The sequence below is a fragment of the Cyanistes caeruleus genome, chromosome 9 (assembly GCF_971803275.1).
Source record: "Cyanistes caeruleus chromosome 9, bCyaCae1.hap1.1, whole genome shotgun sequence".
NCBI lineage: Eukaryota > Metazoa > Chordata > Aves > Passeriformes > Paridae > Cyanistes > Cyanistes caeruleus.
The window spans coordinates 5,897,835-5,918,789 of NC_141709.1; the positions used below are offsets into that span (position 1 = coordinate 5,897,835).

The 20,955-nt window shown below is 43.3% G+C and overlaps 1 protein-coding gene and 1 long non-coding RNA gene across 4 annotated transcripts in view; one reads left to right on the forward strand and one right to left on the reverse strand.

The window, feature by feature from the left end:
• The window catches only part of RGL1 (ral guanine nucleotide dissociation stimulator like 1), a 55,129-nt gene extending 37,088 nt beyond the window's left edge, over positions 1 to 18,041 (forward strand). For 2 of the 3 annotated variants that reach the window (XM_023931627.2, XM_086842706.1), the window contains exons 5-18: positions 2 to 186; positions 3,328 to 3,452; positions 4,030 to 4,245; positions 6,816 to 6,919; positions 7,985 to 8,069; positions 9,900 to 9,989; positions 11,134 to 11,220; positions 11,452 to 11,484; positions 12,189 to 12,310; positions 12,627 to 12,716; positions 13,954 to 14,137; positions 14,799 to 15,164; positions 16,245 to 16,359; positions 16,856 to 18,041. In XM_023931627.2, coding sequence (XP_023787395.2) covers positions 2 to 186; positions 3,328 to 3,452; positions 4,030 to 4,245; positions 6,816 to 6,919; positions 7,985 to 8,069; positions 9,900 to 9,989; positions 11,134 to 11,220; positions 11,452 to 11,484; positions 12,189 to 12,310; positions 12,627 to 12,716; positions 13,954 to 14,137; positions 14,799 to 15,164; positions 16,245 to 16,359; positions 16,856 to 16,953 — 1,900 coding nt within the window. In that variant the 3' untranslated portion in view covers positions 16,954 to 18,041. The remainder of the gene's footprint in view (position 1; positions 187 to 3,327; positions 3,453 to 4,029; positions 4,246 to 6,815; positions 6,920 to 7,984; positions 8,070 to 9,899; positions 9,990 to 11,133; positions 11,221 to 11,451; positions 11,485 to 12,188; positions 12,311 to 12,626; positions 12,717 to 13,953; positions 14,138 to 14,798; positions 15,165 to 16,244; positions 16,360 to 16,855) is intronic. The other variant, XM_023931628.2, reaches the window with a different exon arrangement.
• On the reverse strand, positions 10,492 to 14,799 carry LOC147651465 (uncharacterized). The gene is made up of 3 exons (XR_015274062.1): positions 14,448 to 14,799; positions 11,442 to 11,742; positions 10,492 to 11,317 (listed from the first exon to the last, which is right to left on the reverse strand). It is a non-coding gene; the product is annotated as an uncharacterized LOC147651465 (long non-coding RNA).
• Positions 18,042 to 20,955: the final 2,914 nt, after the last annotated feature.

Below are 20,955 nucleotides of genomic sequence, written 5' to 3' on the forward strand. Positions count from 1 at the left end.
GTGAAATAGCATCAGTTTTACGGGCCTGGCTTGATCAGTGCTCGGATGATTTCAGGGAGCCCCCTGACTACATGTGTTTGCTGAAGTTGCTGGATTATCTGAAGAACAATATGCCAAATTCTGACATGGAGAGTAGGGTGCAGAACCTCTTGAAGCAGTTTCAGAACCAAGAAGTAGAAGCTGTTGGTGAGTTACCATTCCCTTCTCTCTTTCTGTCCTCCCAGACTGTAAGATGCCCCAGGAATTTATGTGGAGTACATTTCACCACTTCTCATGCTTATCAATAACATTGTGAGGCTCACCAGCCTTTTTGTCTTTTTTTTTTTGTCTTGTTTGGGTTTATTTTTGTTTTTTAAAAGGAAACACAATCTATGTGTGAGGCTGCAGGCTCTGTGAGGGAAGAAATAGTGTTACAGTGTGAGGTGCCTATGTCTGTTGATCCTGGGGTGACTTGGGAAATCCAACACTTCTCTAATATTTAACCAATGCTTTGACATTCCAACAGCAGCCCACTAGTTAATTGTCAGCACACTTCCCATGCCACTGAGTTAAAACACACAGCTGCTGTCCAGCTGGGCTTCTCACTTAACCTCCCCCCACCCCTTCCCAAAAACCCCAAGCAAACAAGAAACGGAACACAGAGCTGTGACAAAATACAGCTTGAGTCACAAGCTTTGTCCTGCAGCTTTTCTTCCTAGTTACTGTCTTGTCAAAGGAAGTGCCTGTGGATGTTTTTTCCTATTAGAGTGGCTGGCTGCTGGTATCCAAGGACAGAGGAAAATCTTACGTTATAGGGAGTCACAGTCTGCTAGAACAATAGTGAACTGTAGTCACACACATCCCCATATCCTGGTCAGAAAGCTTCCTGTGGCAGAGCTGGGAAGTGGGAAGAGCTCACGTAGGGTGTGAATGAGAACTGGAATCAACTTCTAGCTCTGGTAGAGGGGTGAGAGGGAATAATTCATGCCATAAATCATAAAGGAAATGCCAGAAAAAAACCTGCTTTCATTCCATAAAAATTACATCTGCCGAGTGTTCCAGAAATACCATGCCAATGCATAATACTACAAAATGCCAAAATAACTGTGACAGGAACAGAAAAAGAAATGCCCAGGCCTTTATTGAGCACAGGTAAGGGAACAGGGTGGCTGAGATACTGATAGTGCTGATGTTTCCTGTGTTGGGTTGCCCCAGCTCAAACAAGGATGACTCATGAGAAGTATATTTGGGTTCATCTGTTCTTCAGAGTGAACAGAAGTTCCCATTAGCCCAGCTTCTGTATTTGTTTACTCAAGTGATAGCTGAAACATTCTTTTTTGAGTCAGAGGTGGACCAGTAGGAATGATAACGTTTTCTTAGTTGTGGCAGAATAGAGGGTGGTTATTAGAGTAAAATAAGAGGAGGGTAATGAAATTAAGCTGTGGGGTCTGCAGAGAAGAGTTTTAGGGTTGTCTTACTTTTATCAGAGCTCCATCTTTGTACATTTTCTTTCAAAATTCCTGATACATTTTCTGCAATCATTGATAATTACTGTCCAAAGCATTCCTGCTGGGTTCTGAATTTTGAAATCTGGGCTCTAATCCTACAGCTTGATTTGGGTAATCAAACCTCTGTTCTGTGCTTCCATCAGCTATGCCAGTAGATTAGATTGCAGTACTAGATAGGAAGATAAAAGCTGCTTCTAGCCTCAATTCTTGCAGGTTGAGCAAGCAAAACAAGGAGGGACAGAGGTTGAAGGGTCAGAAGGAGCACGTGCTTACTCTCGATGCAGTTAAGAGGCAGTCAGACTTTGAGAGGGCTGAGTGGATCAGAGGGGTCCTAAGATGATGAGATGCTTGAGTACAAGGGGATTCCAGCTTGTTGGACAGTAGGGTTGGTTACATATCTGTGAAGGAGAAAAAGAGGAATAAAAAAAAAAGAAAAGGAAAAGTTACACCGTGCTTCAGGACCTCGTTTTAAGCATGCTTAAAGATTAAGCATGAGATTAATCATGAGATTTTGGATGGGGCTGCAGCTCAGTGGTGAGGATTTTCAGTTGAATTTCAAGAGCCAAAAGGAAACGGAGGTTTTACAAAGGCAGAAGGAGTGAGATTCTTGTAGCAGTCCAGTGCATGTCCATTTAATTATGCTAATTGTTACAAAACAGGAAAAGTAGCACTAGAACAGAGGTCTCCATTTACCCCAGTGAGTTCTGCCAATAAATTGTGCAATTCAAATGTACAGATGGAAATCAGCCTGTAGACATAACTTGTTACATCAAAACTGTCACAATTTACATTGGTGGTTATGTTCTGTTAATTACTGGAGGAAGGAACAATGAAGTATTTTGAAAAACAATGATTCTCTATCATATTATCTGCTGTTGCTTTAATGCTCTGGTTTAACTAGGTATGAAGTCTTGCATAACACGCTTTGTTTTTGTAAATGAAATCTCACCAGTAGTAAACTCAGTACTTTGGTTATTAGTCTTCTGACAAGTCCCTATTTTTTTCTCTGTCCTAATGGAGTTACTGTTGCCCTACAGTAAAAGGGATTGGGGTTTATTTTAAGAGTTTCTGTTTGACTTCCTCCTCTGCCATGGGAAACAAAGGCATATTTCTTGGTGCTTGAATTTTTTTCTTCCCAACTTCCGGGAGCCAAAAGGTGACATGGCAGCAGCTGTGGAACCCTTTCCTTTCTGTACTGGGTCAGGTCCCTCAGTGAGGACAGTTCTGCTTTCTTACCTCCTCTCTGCTGCCTAGTGCAGGTTTAGAAGAAACATTCAACAGAATATTGTAGGTGCTTACTGTATTCTATTTCCTGGGAAAAATTCCCTTAGAGAAAAGGTGAAAGTTGCTGAAATAAACTCTCTTCAATATAGCCCATGTAGCCACAAAGGGTGCCACAAAATCAGGTATCTTTGTTTATTTCTGGATAGAAGAGCATTCCTAATGCAGTATTTTGGGGGTATAACTACAGCCTCATGCCTCTGTAGTTTGAAAGGGTTTTTTTCAGATTATAAATACTGAAAAGTAGATTAACAAAACTGTGCAATGTCAGTAAGGAATTTTTGTTGGGGTGGTGTTTTTGTCTTTCAGAAGAATAATTAGCAAATGGCTCAATCCACTTCTCTGCTAAGATTTGTTCGATTTCTTTTTATTCTACTTTTTCCTTGCCAGTTTAATCTTCTGGTCATTTTTCTCACTCATATGGCACAGTGGGGCCATTACATCAGGCAGGACCCTTGGGGTGTTCTGCTGTAATACAGTGATGTTGCAAAATAAATACCTTCTTTGACTCATTGTTTGCTGTATAAATTTACCCAGTGTTGTTTTCCATTCTGGCCAGATGGGTTTTGTAGCACTTCCTCCAGTGACCTGGTTGATGGAGAGGAACTGGAGATCAGCAATCCAGAAGAATTCTCCTCTTTTCAAGACCACATTGTGGCAGAACAGTTGACATACATGGATGTGGTATGTAGAGTATTGCATAACTTTATAGAATAATAATTTTTTTAAAGTTATATTGCTTTAAATATAGAGTTCCAGAACAGGACTGCTGCTGGCACACAGAACACAGCTCTCTGGTTGTTCCAGCTATTTCAGTCATTGGGGTTTTTCCATCTGTAATTTTTTTTTAATGTGTAGTTTTTTTGCAAAAGTTATTGGCACTGAGAAATAGCACGTTTTAACTATATCACTACTTGGCTTAAAGATGTCTAGGTACTCTGGAGTGTAGTGCTCAGATTTTCATTTGTCTGTATCAATTTCCTTCTAAATATCATTATATAAAAAAAATTTATCTTGGTTATGCAGCTGATATAAAGGTGTCCCTTATTTTCCCAGTATTGCTTAGCTGACAGTTCTTTTGGGGCATCAAACTTGTAAAAGAGTATGCCAAAGTATATTTTAAACTAAGGGAGAAATAATGCTTACGTTTAAGTATCATATTAGATTTAGATCAAATTTGTCCTCTAAACCTGTATTTCTTCTTGTAGATAAGAGATTTAGGAGAAACCTGCTGGCTTACCACACCTCTGTTTCACTCTAGATGCTCTTCAGAAGAGTTGTGCCCTACCACTGTTTGGGATCCATCTGGTCTCAAAGGGATAAGAAGGAAAACAAGAACCTGGCTCCAACTGTCAGGGCCACCATCACTCAGTTCAATGCAGTCACTAAATGTGTCATCAGCACTATCCTGGGGACCAGGGAGCTCAAAATCCAGCAGAGAGCCAAGATCATTGAGAAGTGGATTAAAATTGCACATGTAAAGCATTTATGCTGTTTAATGTTTTTTGGGTGTCTTGGAGTGAAGGAGTTGGGAGAGGAGAAAGGGATTGTATACATTGGTCCAAGACCATCTTAGCTCTTTCAATTTTTAACTGATTTTTTTTGTGATACCAAATGAATATTGCCCTTCCTCTCCTCAGTTCTTTCCCACCATGGAAATGGGGTTGATACTTGGCCATGCCAAATCTTAGAGAAGTCCAGATAGCTGATATCAGTAGTTCTTCCCTTGTCCACTGATGGAATCACTCCATCGTGGGAGGCCACTGGCCTGGACAGGCAGAACTTCAACAGCATGTGGAATCACTTCCCTGTCCTCCATGTGCATCAGCAGAGCTTCCAAGAGGATCTTGTAGCAGATTCTATGTTTTTATCATGTTTTTCCTAATCTTTGCAAGAAGGGTTTTTTCCCATGCCTGCTTTCCATAACTCTAGTTTGCTAATTTCCTAGGTTTTAATATTTTACTGTAACTTTCCTAATTCCCCTCAGGCACTGGGCAGCTGGCAATAAACAAGACCTCTCTGGAAGAGATGATTTCAAGCACTTCCATGTGGATGTGTGTTGACTTCTAAGAATCATGTGGATTCTTTCTGAGCTATGCAGAACAGTCAGAAAAAGTGTGGCAACTTACGTGCTTCCAGAGGCAGCATTCAGTCCTGGCACCTGAGCTCTGGCAACTGCATGGTTCAGGAAGCTAGCATGGTGAAAGTTTGGACCTCTCCTGTGGCACTTACATCTGCTTGTTTTTATCATCATCTGATGGATGCTTTATTGCCTGTGTGAAGAGATTAGGAAATTTGATTTCCAATATCTACATGCAGATCTAAGTTGCAGAGGGCACCAGCTAAAAGGGCCTTCTTCCTGGGCAGGCTGGACAGAACTTCATCATCATCCCAAGGCAGAAGGGAGGCCTGGGGAAGTCAGGAAAGGCACTGCCCTCATTCCTCTCTCTGTGGATAGAGAACTTTGTTCTACACCCCTGTTGATTCTGTGCATCTCCCTTTACTTAATTCATACCTTCTGTGCTTCTCCCTTTACTTAATTCATTAAATGCTCCAGTCCTAGCATGATACGCATGAAAAATGTATGTGCACACTGCAGAATAATGGCACATGTACAGCAGCTGGGGTGCACATATATTTAGCTGCCCACTTCTGAAGAAAGATATATGCTTTGTGCATGCAAATGAGTGTTTTGAGCAGTTAGGTGCCTGAAGTAGAAAATAATCCACGCGTTGAAGTGGAGTTACTCACTGACAACTAAACTCAGCAGCATGGAGTCCACATTTGTTCTCTCTTTGTGGCTTTTGGATCCATTTTCTCAGTTCAAAAGATAAACTGAATATTTTCTCTACTGCCACGCCTTTCCACCTAGATCTAAGGTTCCTGAACGGCCAATTGCATTCAAACAGTATTTTCTTTAAAAATTAGAAGTAAAAATGGAATCATTTATGTCCTGTTAAGCTTATTTTTTTTAAAATCAAAGCTGTTTTTGCACAGGATTCTTTCTGGTTTTCCTTCTGTGAAGGACACAACATGAAACGAAGTTATTAAAACCAGTTCTAAAAATTATTCTTACATGCAAATGGAAGCTTGCTCAAGTTTAGTCTGCAGTTAGTTGAATCACTGAGAACACTAAATCCAGTATTAAATAAAATTCCTACTGTGCTCTAAATTATACAGCATCCAGTTAAGTCAGGATGGTTCAAAATGAGATCTTCCAGTTCAAACTCCTGTTGTACTGCAAAGAAAGAAGAAAAGCTCATAATTTGTGCCTCTAAATTCATGTTTTCCCCAACCTAAATTTCAGGTTGAACAAAAAAGAAAGGTCTCTTTCTTTAACATGTCAGTCTCTGTAGAAGAGCTGTTATGTGACTTTTTTTTGGCCCCAGACTTTCCTCCTTTTTTCCCTCTGCTTTATGAGTAATCTGTGCTACTTTTTTGAGTTTTTCATTATCCTTTTCCACCCAAGCATTTGCCACAGAGTAGGTGCATAAGACACGTCCATGAAGCAGTATCTCTGTTCAGATTTGATCCCAACTCTGTAAGAGCTGGGAAGGCTTTTCTCTTTTAACAGTGTGCACATACTTGAATAACAGGTTATTCCTTTGCATATCTTTATTTTTAATTGACACTGAGATGATTGAGGGTTTACATTTTAAATACCACATATAAAGAGGCAAAGCCTGGTTTTCTCCCAAAGGGGTAAAAAAGGGATTAGTACTTATAAAGAGCTTTTTAAGAAGTGTAACCTTTGTGCCTTTCACCATGGCTTCATGGACTCAGTTCCAATTTTATTTTTACTTGGCAACTGGAAGCTGTGACACCACAAATACATGAAAGTGAGGAAAACAAGACCTAGATGCCAAAGCTTGTGATGTGTTTAGTGGCTAGAGTGAGGAATGATATTTTTGATGTTCAGTATTTGCACAGCTGCTGCTCAGCAGTGAGAATGTGTAGCAGGCATGGGAGGGCTCAGAAAGAGGAATACTAAGGTCTGCGTAGTGCTGGCATTTGATGCTTCTGTGTTTCCAACTGCTCTTTTCACAGGAATGTAGGATCCTGAAGAATTTTTCCTCCTTGAGGGCCATCATTTCAGCTCTGCAGTCCAACTCCATCTATCGGCTAAAGACCACCTGGATGTGTGTTTCAAAGTAAGTCTCTCCCTCAATTCCCAAGGGCCACAGGGCTCAGTGCTCTTTCTTTTCATCTTCTCACTCTTCCTGTTCTGTTCCTTCACTGATATGGGTCCTGTCAGAAGAACCTCCAATTCCTGGGAGGCTCAGACCCCTTCTGTGAGCTCTTCTTTCCTGTTGAGGGGACAGTCGGCCCTTGGGGGTACTGGATTCTGTCCTTTTTAGCATATTGGGTCTTTCACAACCTCTCTAGATAGACTATGGCACTGACTTCTCACCCAGCTTATGCTCACTGCTCCCAGGTCACCATGATCTTTGCTTGTTGTCTTCTCTCCCATAAAGCTTGAGGAGATCTAGCTTGCTACAAATTGTCCCAACTCTTCTTCTGGTGCTGATATTTGCATAAAATATATTCTCAAACTACAAAATCTGGTATTGAAGACAGTATTTCTTCCAGGGGAATACTCTATTGTGTTAATAATATTTACTGCCTGCCCCACAGATGCCAGAAGCTGCTGTCTAGAAAAGATGGTGCTTTGCTCATTTAGTTTGGGGAAACAAGATTTCTTGCCTTTGATAACTTAAAATATCACTCTGCTAGGCAGTATCCTTCTGTATTTCCTCTCCACAGAGGTGTGATTTTCCTTCTGCTGCCCTGTGTTTCTGATAAAAATATTGCCTACCTTGTGTTTATAGTGTTGGGCAAAAAACTACTCATACACTTAAATGCATCCAGCTTTCCAGAACGCACGGAATAGGGCAAAAATTAAGAACTTGGGTTCCCTCTCAGCTGTTTTTCTGTTCCTTTGTATCCCCTGATCCATTCTCACACTGCACAGACAGTTGAAAGCCCTGCCAAGGGACTGCTGATGGTGTTTCTTTGCTGTCAGATAAGGCTCAACTGGAGCACCAGAATATCCCACCAGGGCTCCCTGGAGATGTGCAGCATCTCATTGGATGTATTTTGGTGTTGTTATCTTTTATAAGTTGAATTGTTAACGACTAATGAGCGAGAAACAGAAATTTGATTGGATTCTAGAGTGCTTGGTAATGACACAAATTATTTAATCTTCTCCTGTGCAGGGACATCCTGCTGATGTATGAAGAGCTGTCTGAGATCTTCTCAGATCATGACAATTATCTGACAAGTAGGGAGCTGCTGATGAAGGTGAGAACCAGTGAATTCAAAGCTTGTGATCTCAACAAAATCTGAGGTTTAACCGTTTTTGAAGCCAACTGCCAAAGTTCATTTCTTCCTCAAGGATCTTATGTGGTGCTTTAGGGAAGAGCAGTCTGTAAAACCTGAACCTTTTGCTGGGCTGAAAGTTGATTTCCTTGTTCCTGGATGAATCAGTAGCTTTAACCTGGATAGCCACAAGCAGAAGGTTTTGGCAGCATGATCTGGGTGGGCAGCATGTCTTGCAGCCCCTCAGCCCATGAGGTCACTGGAACAATGCCACAGCTTCAACTGAGGAATCAATCCAAGATATTTATCCCACTATCCTCTACCTTTCTTAGAACAAGGAAGCAGGGCTGGGAATTCCAAAGGAACAGGCTTTCTACTCTGTGTGTGGCCAGATGGACAGCAAAGTGGGCTCTGTGTGGAACATTTTGACTTACCCACTCTTGTGAGTGAACCTCAGTAAGCTCAGGAGCCTGAAAGGGGTGAGGAGAAATGGCAGGGAAAGGTTATATTCTGCAAAAACTAAGAAATATTTGTGGCAGGTTATTCCCATTTACATAAAACAGTTCCTATAAACTTGCGAACCAGTTATTGTTTGGCAGTTCTGTCCAGCCAGTTTGGCATCTATCCCTCAGCCTCTTGCCTTAGGATCCGAAACACTGTTTTTTGCTCAGGAATGGTGGGTGAACACATTCACATCTGTCAGTCTGTTTTGTTTATAATCCATTTATCAACATCTGTAGGTAAATTTAAAAGCAGGTGAGACCATAATAAGTGTAGACGGAAAATGTGTGTTCAGAACAGCCTGTTTAACTAAGTATTAAAAGACAAAACAACTCAGACTGAGCCTAGACCTCTGGCTCCCAGTAAATCACCCTCCAGCTGCCCTAAGTAGATTTGAAAAACATTTTGGAAGCAGTGAGAGGAGAAAGATCCTACAAAATAGCTAGAACCTCTCCCTACTTTTAATCTTGGACCATTTGGAGGATTAATATTCACTGAATCCTCAAAGACTTAGTTTCCCTTTTGCTATAAATAGCCCCTGTAAGGGATGTAATGTTTGACCTTGCCTGTCCCTCCTGCAAATCTAAGTGTGGAGCAAGCAAAATGTCACTGGAAACAGATTGGGTGGCATGGAGAGCAGACAGTCTTCTCTCCTCCTGAACAGACATTGATAATGATTTGTGACACATCTATGCAACCACTGGAAGAAACATGTAACTCCAACATCCCCTATGCATCCAGGGAAATAAAGGTTTTAAGAACTATGGTGAAATATCTCATCCATTCATAGGAACGCTGGAGTTGTGGTGATGGAAACCTAGTCCTTTAATTTCCTGCATGGTTTTGGATTAGTCAGTAAGCCACAGTCGCTGGATCTCAGTGTTGCAGCTTGAGAAAAACAACAAAGCATTACATAAGATGGAGATATTTACTTGTAGCAGGCCTGATTAGGTAATTAGCCAGAAATCCTGACTTCAGGAGTGTTGGATAGATCATCAGGACCCCTGAAGTATGTCTGAGCTTCTCTGATTTAAACTCCCAAGAGATTTTCAGCAGCACTTGGATTTGGCCACAGTCATTCTGCAGAAAAATTTCCTCACATTCATCTTGTGTAATTTTTGTCTGAAATTCTCAATCAGCATCCGAGTCCCAGGAAATCAACATGTATATAGACACGTGTGTCTGCACAGCAAGTATTTTTTGCTGGCTAGTCTGGTTAAATGTGCTTAATATTTTGCATGCATGTAGTTGGCAGTTTATCTACCACTTGGATCCTCCATTAATTACCTTTAATTCTCTTCCACCTCACAGGAAGCAACATCCAAATTTGCGAATCTGGACAGCAGTGAGAAAGAAAATCAGAAAAAGTCACAGAAGCGACTTCAACTTCAAAAAAACAAGGTGTGTTTGGGGGGTTTTCCTCCCCTTTTTGAACTGGTAACATGATTAATCCTAATTGGTCAATTCTCTAAGAATCAAAATCTAGAAAGGTCTTCACCAGAGTGAGTGGGCAGGAGGGGATTGATGGATATAAACATGCGGTCATCGCTTCCAGCTCTCTTGTTTCGGTCCTACAAGAAAGAGTTCCATTATCTACTCTTGTTACACCTTAGAGAGAAACACAATTACCATGTAATAAAATACATGCTGCTGTGAATACTGAAGTTCTTGTAAATAAAGAAAATTAGTTCTGCCAGAGCAGAAGTCTTATTTACTTTCAAACATGCTGATGAAGCTTCTGACATACCAGCTTGAAAATTGCACATACTTCTACAGAGATTGCTTTGTAAAACGTGTCTGGGTTCAAGTCTGCTGGTGAAAATAGTTTTTGTCTCAAAGCTGGCAAAGATTTAAAAGGACAGGAGAAGAGAAATCCGGAATAGGGAGGCAAAAGTGCTGAATATGATTTTTGTCTTTTTGTATTTGTTTGGAAGAAAGACAGATCCTTCTGGATGGTAGAAACAAGTGTTCGCTTCACAAGTGTATAGCCAGCCTGAACTCTTTAAGTGCTGTCAGTCTAGAAGTTTAAAGTGTGAATACTTAGCATTAAAATGCAGTGGATGGCTGGGGACGATGGTCACTTCTTGGAGAGAAAAAAATTGTGGCTTGATTTGACTTCACTATCACAAGGTATAATCACACATCATTAAGTAAAAATCCATGGGGATGAAACAGAAACTGCTCACACAGGCTAGCCAGGATCATTCCCCAGCTCCTTCTCTTGCAGCAGGTGGCAGAGGGACCCTGTCCCTGGTCCTCAATGCTTCTCCCAAAGGCAGGGTTTCCTGGGGACCCACTGTTGTGAATCAAAGGTGGCAATACTGTAATACAAAACCAATGGCTGATACCTGTGAGAGCACTGTGGTTTCACTGGAATTGGATTTAAATTCTAGATTATCTAATGAAAATGATGTAATGGAAGAAAACATAAGACTGATGCTTGGTTAAGCAGATTAATTTCATTTTCTTACACAGGAATGTTAAGGAATTCTAATTATTCTCATTTTTCAGTTAATTAATCCAGAGCTGCTCTGCTCACTTGCAGGGAGTGATGCAAGGCACAGTCCCTTACCTTGGCACCTTTCTGACTGATCTCATCATGCTTGACACAGCCCTTCAGGACTATGTTGAGGTAACTTGTGGCAATTTTTTGGAATGCTAAATACCTTCTCAGCCTTCCCAACTCAGATGACTTGTTTCTGTATCTTGTTCTGCAGCTCTTAAAATATCTGTTTACAAAAAGAAAAGGGAAGCAATATGCAGTATTATTAACTAGAACTTGTGTGCTTGTGTGAGTTTTTGTGCATTTATCTCAAGGTACAAGTCTGGCTCTTCTCTGATCCCTTCTCTTACCTTTCAACAGGGTGGCCTGATCAACTTTGAGAAGAGACGAAGGGTAAGTTGAATGTTCTGTGATTTTTGGTTTATTGATAGCCTCTGAGCATTTGTCTTTAGGAGCTGAACCAAACCTGGTGGCAGAAGACCTTTGCTTTCCAGAACACACAGTTAAGTAAATATCTTCCTTCTCCTGCAGGAAACTCTTTGTAGGTAAAAGGCTGCAGATAGCAAACCAGGTACAGAAGATTGAGAAACAAATGCTGTCAGTTCTTCTCCTTTCTGGCCTGATCTTTGTTGGTCAGAGATAAGTAATGTCCTGTAGGAGTAAAGGTGCTGGGGTTACTTTGGGCTGAATGAAGTGAGGCCAAATCTCCATCCTGGGGCTTGAAAGAAGATTTGGACTTGGCTGAGATGGAGCCATTTCCTCCCCTTAACTGCTCAATAACCTGCCCTAAACAATCCAGGGTTATTCTGGTAAAGTGTGTGTACAAGTTCAATTACAGAAGAGCAGCTCACTCTGGTCATGTGCCTTAAGGGTAGCATTTTACATTCCTACGGAGCATGTGAGTGCACATTATGGATACTAGGGAAAAATCCTGACCTTTATTGTTAGAAAAAATTGGTTCTTGAAATACTCAACTGCAACTGAACTTCACATCAAGCTAAGTTTGTCCTGGATTGCTTGTTGTATGTTTTCAGAGTATGAATTAATATAATCTTGTTTTCCAATTTGACTTTCTGTTTGATTATTTATTTTCTTAGGAATTTGAAGTCATTGCCCAAATCAAGCTCCTGCAATCCTCATGCAACAGTTATTGCCTGATACCAGACCAAAAATTCATTCACTGGTTCAGGAGGCAGCGACACTTAACAGAGGAGGAGAGGTAAGTCCTCAGTGCAGCTGACAAACCTCTGTTCTCACCCCCCACACACACCTGGGCAGGTCATGGCAGGAAAATACAAATACTGGAGAGCACTAGTTTTAAAACCCATTATAAAGTGAAATATCCTCTTGGCCCTGGTAAAGTGCAGGCAGAGCAGTGTTCCTCTTTGTGGCGCTGCAACCTTCTGTGAGGCGGGAAAAACTGAAAGATTCTTGGATTTCTTGAACATTGCTGCTGTGAGATGTAGAACTACATGACACTGTACAACTAAATAACATCATCTGCAAATATTCACCTGCTGGCCTCTGCCCTGCAGTTACAAACTCTCACGTGAGGCTGAAGCAGCTGCTGATACCAACATCCTGTCTCCAAAATCCCAGAAAAGCATGGTGAAGAGGATCAGCACGTGAGTATGAAGGGGCAGAGAGGTCTTGGGTGGGAGTATGGACCTGGACAACTCAAACAAGCAGTGCCCATTTAATCAGCTGCAGAACCTGGCTGGGGATACACAACGCTGCACTGCTTTAAGGAGAAATGCAGCTTTGTGGCTGAAGCTGTCCCTTTGTGTTGCTAGAAGCAGTCATGAGGATTATTAAAGATAGAAGAGACTAGAATAAAGAATCCTTCCTATGGTGTCAAAAAAAGGAACCATTTTAGTGCTGATCATAATTCAGTACCTATTGTGTAGTAACTTTGCTGATTGCAGCAGGAAAACAGAATAAATGAGGATAAAGTCTGGTCTATTATTAGTCAAAACCGCTATACACATGTAAAAATTCATTGCAAGATTTTAATATGAAAATTAAGGTTAGCAAAAAGGCATTTGATAGCTGAAACAATTTGCCTTCCAGCTGGAGAAGGGAAAAAAAAAATAAAATCTTGGAGTATGGTCCAATTTGGTGTAATACCACGAAGATTCAAACAAGAGGTGGGTAGAGGATAGGGCCATGGAGCTGGACATGGGAAACAAGAGGCTAGCAGGAATGCAGGGAAAGCTGCATGGAATAAAGCAGAGTTCAAAGACTGAAGTAAAAATAGCTTCACTCTGAATGTGTTTTGCAACTGAATACTGTAGAAAAGCAGTGAGTGACACCTGTCTAAGCTGTATGAAATCATTAACTGCACGCTGATGCTCCCTGCTCCTCCTCTTGGTGGGTCAGACCAGCTTGTTTCCTTTGACACTTCTTTCAAGTCACTTGACCTGCATTTAGAAATGAGAGAAACAGAGAGGGAGTGCCTTTAATTTATACTTTAGACTCTCCCTATTGTGTGCATCTCCAGCATTCTAGAGAGAACCTGGTACCTGTGGTACCATGATTGAGGGCAAGAATTGGCAGTGGGGTGAATTTGCCCTTTGAAGCCCTTTTTTCTATTAAATGAGCCTGAAAATATGAAGAGACTGAAGGGTAATGCTGTTCTAGTGAGGCATGAGCTGGTTGTGGCCTTGCAGCTGTGGGCACTCTGGGTCAGGAAGGTGTGTTAGCCTGTAACAAAGCCTCTGTATAAACGCCACAGAGGAAGTGAAAACAACAGGCCACTCCAGAGAGGAAAAAACTCCAGAATTGTAAAAGTTCTGAACCAAGGGACAGCTTTGTTCAGCCCAGCTCTCACTTACTGGCTTTTATGCTTTCTTTCTATATTAGACTTTTTCTGGGCACCGATGTGTTCACTCCACCCAAAGAACAACCCCCAAAGAGCTCTCCTGTAGGAGGGAGCTCTGGGGAAAGCACGGATTCAGCCAGTGTTTCATCGTGTGAGTTTAATCACTCTGAAACTGAGGATGTGTTTGTGACTCCCGTCTCTAGTCCTGAGGACCCTCTGAAAAAGGTACAGCTGAGGCCACTGCACACTGCAGGCAGGCCCAAGACACTTGTCCAAGGCTCTTGGTCTTGACTAGAGCATTTGTTTTAGTGAAATGGAGAGAGAAATGTGTAAAAATGGAAGTAATCCAGTCAGGGCTCTCGCACAATGTTCTGTGTTGTCCCTTACAAAGTGGGTTTGTTCCTGTTAGGAAGCTTTTGAGCAAGGCAGAGGGAGACAAAGGCAAAGGCTGAGCCTGGGAAGAAAGGGGGCAGTTTCAAGGAGAATGGCAGAGAGGGAGGGGTGTGTGTATTTCCACTTGTGTAAAGGCTCTCACCTGGACGAGGAGTGCTTGTGACACCCCCTTGCTCATTCCCAGCCGGTCCCAGTTCCTGGCTGTCCGCCTACAGCCTCACGCTGTTCCTTGGATCTGCTGCCACCTCCTGGGCTGCTCTTACTGCGAGGCCATTCTGTCCCAGCAGGACAGAAATTGTCATTAAAATGCTGTAATCAATCAAGTGAAGTTCAGTTTTCTTGGAGGGAAGGAATCTCCCTGCCAGCAGGCTGGGCAGAGTGTGGGTGAGGTTTTGTCTGTGCCTTCTGCTTTCTCTTGGTCCTCTGGCACAATGACAAACCCAGACACACCAAATGTCCCCTTCGTGACAGCACTTTCCTTTCTGTTGTGCAGATCTCTGGCTACCCCTTACCCTGCTGTTCTCCTGACTCGTCCATGAGCACACCTTCCTCAGGGGTGTCATCTTTACCCTCATTGCTGCAGGCCTCCAGTGACGACAAGAGCTCTGTGGGCTCTGACAAGGGCTATGACTCTGACAAGGGCTCCATCAGCTCTGACAAGGGCTCCGGCTCCAGCAAAGTCTCCATCTTTGACCCTGGCTCAGGCTCGGACAGTGGCTCCATTCCCACCAGGGACTCGGGCTCAGTGGCAAGCAGTGCCACCAAAGTGCTGCCTGTGTACAACCGGCAGAGTGAGGGCTCATGCATCATCCGGGTCAGCATGGATGGGCTCCATGCTAGCGTCTACAAGAGCATCCTGGTGAGTGGCACGGCTCTGGGCTTAGCAGATGTGCCCATGGGGGGATGACTGAACCTATCACTGTGTTTGGAGAACACTCCTTCACTGAGCTGGTTCATCAAACCTGGCTGGAAACAGAAAATGGCACATGGTGCCATGCAGAATGTGTGGAGCCTGGTAGGAATGAGGTATTTGGCAACAGCTTTAGGGAAGTTTCTAGTCTGGAAATTGAAGTTTGTGTTCTATCAAAAAGCTCCAGATGAAGCACTATGAGCACACTGAGGTTTTGACATAAGATAGTACGTTTTCTCTGGAGCAGCTTTCCCCAGGAGCTGGTTTCCGGAAACGGGGAGCTGCACGGGAGGGAGTTGACAAGGCCTTTAATTCTTCAGCTTCTCCCTGTGAAGGGAGAATCACCCTCCTCTCACCAGACCAGCAGCCCCAGAATTCAGGCATTTCTCTCTCTGCTTATTCCACAGATATATCCCAGCAGTGCCACTGGTACTGGACCACGGGTGATGTGGCTTAGCTCAGCTGGGGACTCTCAGTGCCTGCTGGGGGAAAACAACTGTGGGGTAGTTCTCAGCACCTCCAGTTCCTGATTTTAATGGTCTCACTTCCCCAAATCCAGCAAGTTGTTCCCTAAGGGCCTAATGGATTTGGCTCTTGGTGAGACTGCAGGAGGCTCTGGAGGAGCCCTGTATCTGCTCTAGATGCATTTCCACAGCACACAACAAACAAGGCCAGAGAGCTCTGCAGGATGTCTAAGGACGCGCTTAGCACAGGAGCCTGTAAACAGCAGCTGGGGCAGCTTTTCCTGGGGACTTTTGTGGCTGGTGAGAATGAGGTCTCAAAGGGAAGAGACACTGGGATTTACTGCTGCCTCTATTAATACTGTATCTTTCAGCTTGAACTAAAAAGCCACCACCTCCAAATGTCATAAATAGTAAGTTTAGTATCTGTCAGCACCTGCCCCTTTGTTACTGACCTGCTTTTTCGGTTTTCTGACATCTCTTCCAAGAACAAGCAGTCAGGTTTTTGCTAACTACTAAATCACGAGAGTGAATGAGAAAAATCTTTCATTGCACCTTATTTTTCCAGATAACCAACCAAGACAGAATCCCTGATGTCACCCAGCGAGCCTTACTAAAGCACAACCTCGAGCCTGATGCAGTTGAAGATTATGAGCTTGTGCAGGTCATCTCTGAGGACAAAGGTAGGGAAGCAGAACTCTGCTGCTGCCTGGAAAGTTCTGTTGGATTTCAAAGGAAAGACTAAAATGGGAAGCATTAGAAATGCTGTGGACAGGTCACATTCAGTGACAATCCTCTGGCTGCTTAGGGTGGTTTCTGTCAGCACAGGCAGAGCCAGCTCCTGGGGTGCCAGGCTGACTTTGTGTGTGCCTTGCAGCCATAGAATGATCACAGGATCATGGGTGGGGGTGATGTTCTGCCTCCCCTGGAACCAGGCCTTCGGATCCCACCCATCATCAACCTTCTCCAACAGTCTGCTAGGGCCTCTGCCAGGCTGAGCCTGGCCTAAGCCTGCCCCTGCCACCCTGTGCCCTGCTCCCTTTCCTGCAGGAAGCTGCTCCCAATGCTGCTCTGGCAGAACGGGGAGACAGCCTTGCCCACACCATCCTGCTCCCTCTGGTCCCTCAGCTTTCCTGCCACTGTGCAGCCCACTAATGCTGCTCTGGCTCTGTTCTGCAGAGCTGGTGTTCCCCCGTGATGCCAACGTATTCTATGGCATGAACAGCCACGTGAACTTCGACTTCATCCTGCGGAAGAAGGCAGAGCTGGTTGGCTGAGGTTGCCCCTGCGCTGCCCTCCCGGGTTACAGGGAATCTGTCAGAATTCCCTGTTGAAAATGTGCAACTGGAGCAATGGGCAGCCCTGGTGCAAAGGCTCCAGCCTGCTCCATTTGTTTCGAAGACACTCCATGAGCCAACTCTGTTAGTGAGATAAGAGTCTCCTTCATGCCAGTATTATATAGAAGATCATCTGAACTTATGAATGAACTGCACTTGCCTTTGCATGACCATCATGAATGGGACAGACACTACTTGGTGTTGGATGGAGGTCTTAATGTCATGACAGGATGGTTTTCCTTGGACTCGGTTAAGCCATGGACCAGAAATCAATGCCTTTTGTGTGCATCCCATGTGATGGATAGACATCCTCCCAGTGTGCAGTTCGTCTGTTGGAACTGAACTTTTAAAAGCCATAAGTAAGACATTGGATTGTAAGCAGCCCTGATTTGAGATACGTGAAATACATACAGTATTTCTGGTTCTGGTGGTACCACTGTGCATCCCACTGTGCAGATCTAGGAGTTATTATCCACGCAGATAGCTTAGGATTATTAAGGATCATTAGTGAAAATAGATTGTTATTCACGCCTGGGCCTTTTTCCCCCAGTTCTGTGGCACTAATTTGCAAAACAAAAGTTTTACACTACATTTGGATTTATCACTTTTGTTTACAGGCAGGTAAAACAGACTGTACAGTAGGTCTACTGTACATCCAAGAGTCCTGTGGTAGGTCCCACAAGCCTGGTGTAGGTCACCCTCTGAACAATTTATGAATTCCAGTTGTTTGTTTAGAGGGTGACAGAGGGGGGGTTGTTACTGAGCCTTAATCTTTGCCCAGAGTTAGGGCAAAAGTAGAAGTTCAGTTTTCTCTGCTTTTGGTGCCTGTACAATGCAGTTGCTTGTGTACATAGCATTGCTCCTACTGTATATAGTACTGCTCACTGAAAGGGTGTATGGCAGTATTAAGCTGAAACATGAATGTTCTGGATTTTAAAATTACACTTTCCAAATGTTTATATATGTTATGTTTTTAACTGCTTACCTGTAATCTTTATATGATAAGTATATAAATTGTTTTTCATTAATATTTGCCTGGAATCAGTCAATTTCCTTTTATTAGTGTATGTCAGATGTGTAAAAACACCTCATACCACTTCCCTTGCTATCACTTTCTTCAACTTCTCCACTTTTACTGTTTAACTTCTCAACAGCAAAGCCAAAACCCACCCAGTGCATCAGCCACACACACAGCCTGTGAAAGATAGGGATATTGTGTGCTATTTCTTGAGGTTTCAGCTTAAAGATTTCTGTAACTGGGTAACAGAGATTGCACACCAATTTTATGTCTTCTGCATAAAATCATACTCTCAAGTTACTGAATGCCTTCTGAGGCTAGATACTACAAAAGAAGGGTATCTATTTATCCCCATTGTCTCAATCATGGTGTTTTTCCTCCTGCTATCCCAGTCATTGCCTTGTTGTGTTTTTTCCTCCCTGCATATAATGCCAACATTCAGATGAACAATTTACACACAACAGCCCCTTTGCCATTTCACAAATCATTTTAACATGAGGGGAGGCTCCTAAAGCTGCCCAGAAGTGTCACACTCTGTCCCTGAACTATAGCTGCTCTGGCCACTTAAAGGCACCTCCCATGTTAAACTGAGGAAGACAAAACAAAGACTACCTAAATCTGATTTTTAAACTACCTCAGGCCACAAAACCCAACACCAGACCCTCACTCCATTTCCTTCAGGATCAATACAACCCATTGGTGAACTTGGAATTTAACATGCCATATTGAGAGCCATTACAGCACTTTTCCATCCTTAACCCAAAGCAAAGATCAAGCTGGTGGGTTCCAAGCAGTCTTACTGCAATTAATCATTTTTAGGGCCTGCCACCACAGCCTGCCTTATGAAGAAGCTGCCAGAATGCTGGTTCAAAGCTGGTGTTCATGCTCAGTTTTGAAACCCATTAGATGAATCAAAAAAAATTCCAAGTTGTATCAGGGACCCAAGTTGCATCTAAGGCACTGCTGTATTTGGCCCATGGTTGTACATGTCAACAGAATAATGAAGAACACTTTGATGGTGGGAACCTGACCCTTGAAAGAGAAACAATGTATTGGTCAGTTGATAGGACTTTAACCTGTGAAAGAGGAACAATGCACAATGAAGCTGGTGTTAGCATGAAGGTGGTAGGTATCAGGAACCATTGTGGCCTCATCTCACACACTGGCCATGTGTGAGATGATGTCGTAACTAGAAAAATTCCACTCCAGAGGAGGAGATATAAGGCTTGGTTCTGGGGTGGAAGAGGTGAGGAGAACAAGATGCACACCACTTCGATCCAGGGGATGCCCTCTGAAGATGAACAGCCTGTTTGCCCCTCCTGCCTGAGCACCATGCTCCATCTCCTTCATGCTCAGCAGCTTTTCACTAATTCAGGAGTTGGTATGTGTTATTTCCTACCACAACTAATAAAATAAATTTGCTTTGCAATCACAATTGCATCCCAAGTTTTTTGTGTACAGGCATCCTCTCAACCCGTAACAAAAATAAGTACGTGGAAGTGGAAAAACACCAGAAAAATCCAGAGGTGTTTTAAGTGGCTCCTACTTTTCCAAAAAACATTTAATTCTCAGAGAGCAAAGCTTGAGCAGCACCAGCCAAGGAACTGAAAATACATGCAGGGAACAGCACTTGAAACATGGGTAGAACCACTGGCAGCACCCAGGTCTTGCCTATATCAATAAATGGAGAACTGTGGATGTATAAACACACACATAAAACACACAGACATGGTAAAGGACCAATCAGCAAGACTGAGTCCTTGTCTGCTCTGAAATGGACACAGGCATTTAATTCTTATATCTTTCATTTGTTGCCCTCCCCTGAAGCCATCATCAAGTCCCCAGTGCCACTCACTTCTCGAGTCAGCTAAAAGGAAAAACGTTCACAAAACCCCCCAAGCTAAAAACCCCAGCCCTGTTGTAAAAGTTGTTTTTCATAAACTATTACTCTGCTTAAGGAAATCAGAGTTAAAGCAAACTCAGGTTCCCTGTGCTCCCTAACCAGCTCCACTTTTCAGCAGTTCTGTCCCAGGCTGACACATCCCCACATGCATGTGTCCCCACCCTGCCTTGGCTGCATGGGCTGGCTATGAGGCCAGGGACCCCAGATGCTCCAGTTCAAGGCTGTGCAAGTGATGCACAGAGCTTTTCCATCTTTCATTATTTGAATGAAGTTAAAAAAAACAAAACAGGGATAAATACAGGTATAAAACAATTCAGATACCTTGCATTTTTTTAAATCTATGCTTTGTTTGCTGGTGAGGAGCACCCCATGCTGATGGAGGAAAATTATGTCAGCACACAGCAAGGGGTAAGGAATGAAGGAAGGAGAGGCTGCTCATAGGCGCTAAGGTGGGTCATGGAAAAAAAAGGATGAGGGTGGAAGGGACATGGCTGTCATATCCACAGTGACTTGACAGTACTGGATGCTCACCTGGTCACAGAGCCCTGCTCCTGCAGGAGCTTCTCACCAACACCTCTGGGACTTCCAATGTCCTTCACGCAGGACATGTGGGCTCATGAAGAGAGAGACCTGTGAAAGAAGCAAGAGGGATTGTGAGGAAGGAATCACCCAGGCTGTGTTTGGGCCCATGGTGCCATCTCTAGATTCACCAGGTCATGTGGGCATCTGCTCCCACATGGACACCAGCAGAAATTTGGCTTCCAGGTGGGAACTGCAGAATGGGCACAGAATGAGCCAGTGACTCCATGGGGGAGGGACACAGCCAAGAATCCCTTGAGGTGGACTTCTGTTAACTTCCAGTTAACATTCAGGGTCAGGCTGAAGGGGGCTTAAAGCAACCTTGTCAAGTGAAAGGTGTCCCTGCCCATGTCAGGGGGTTTGACTGGGACCTTTAGAGGTGCCTTCCACAACCCAAACCACTCCAGGACACTCCCATGCAATGAAAAACACAAACAGCTGC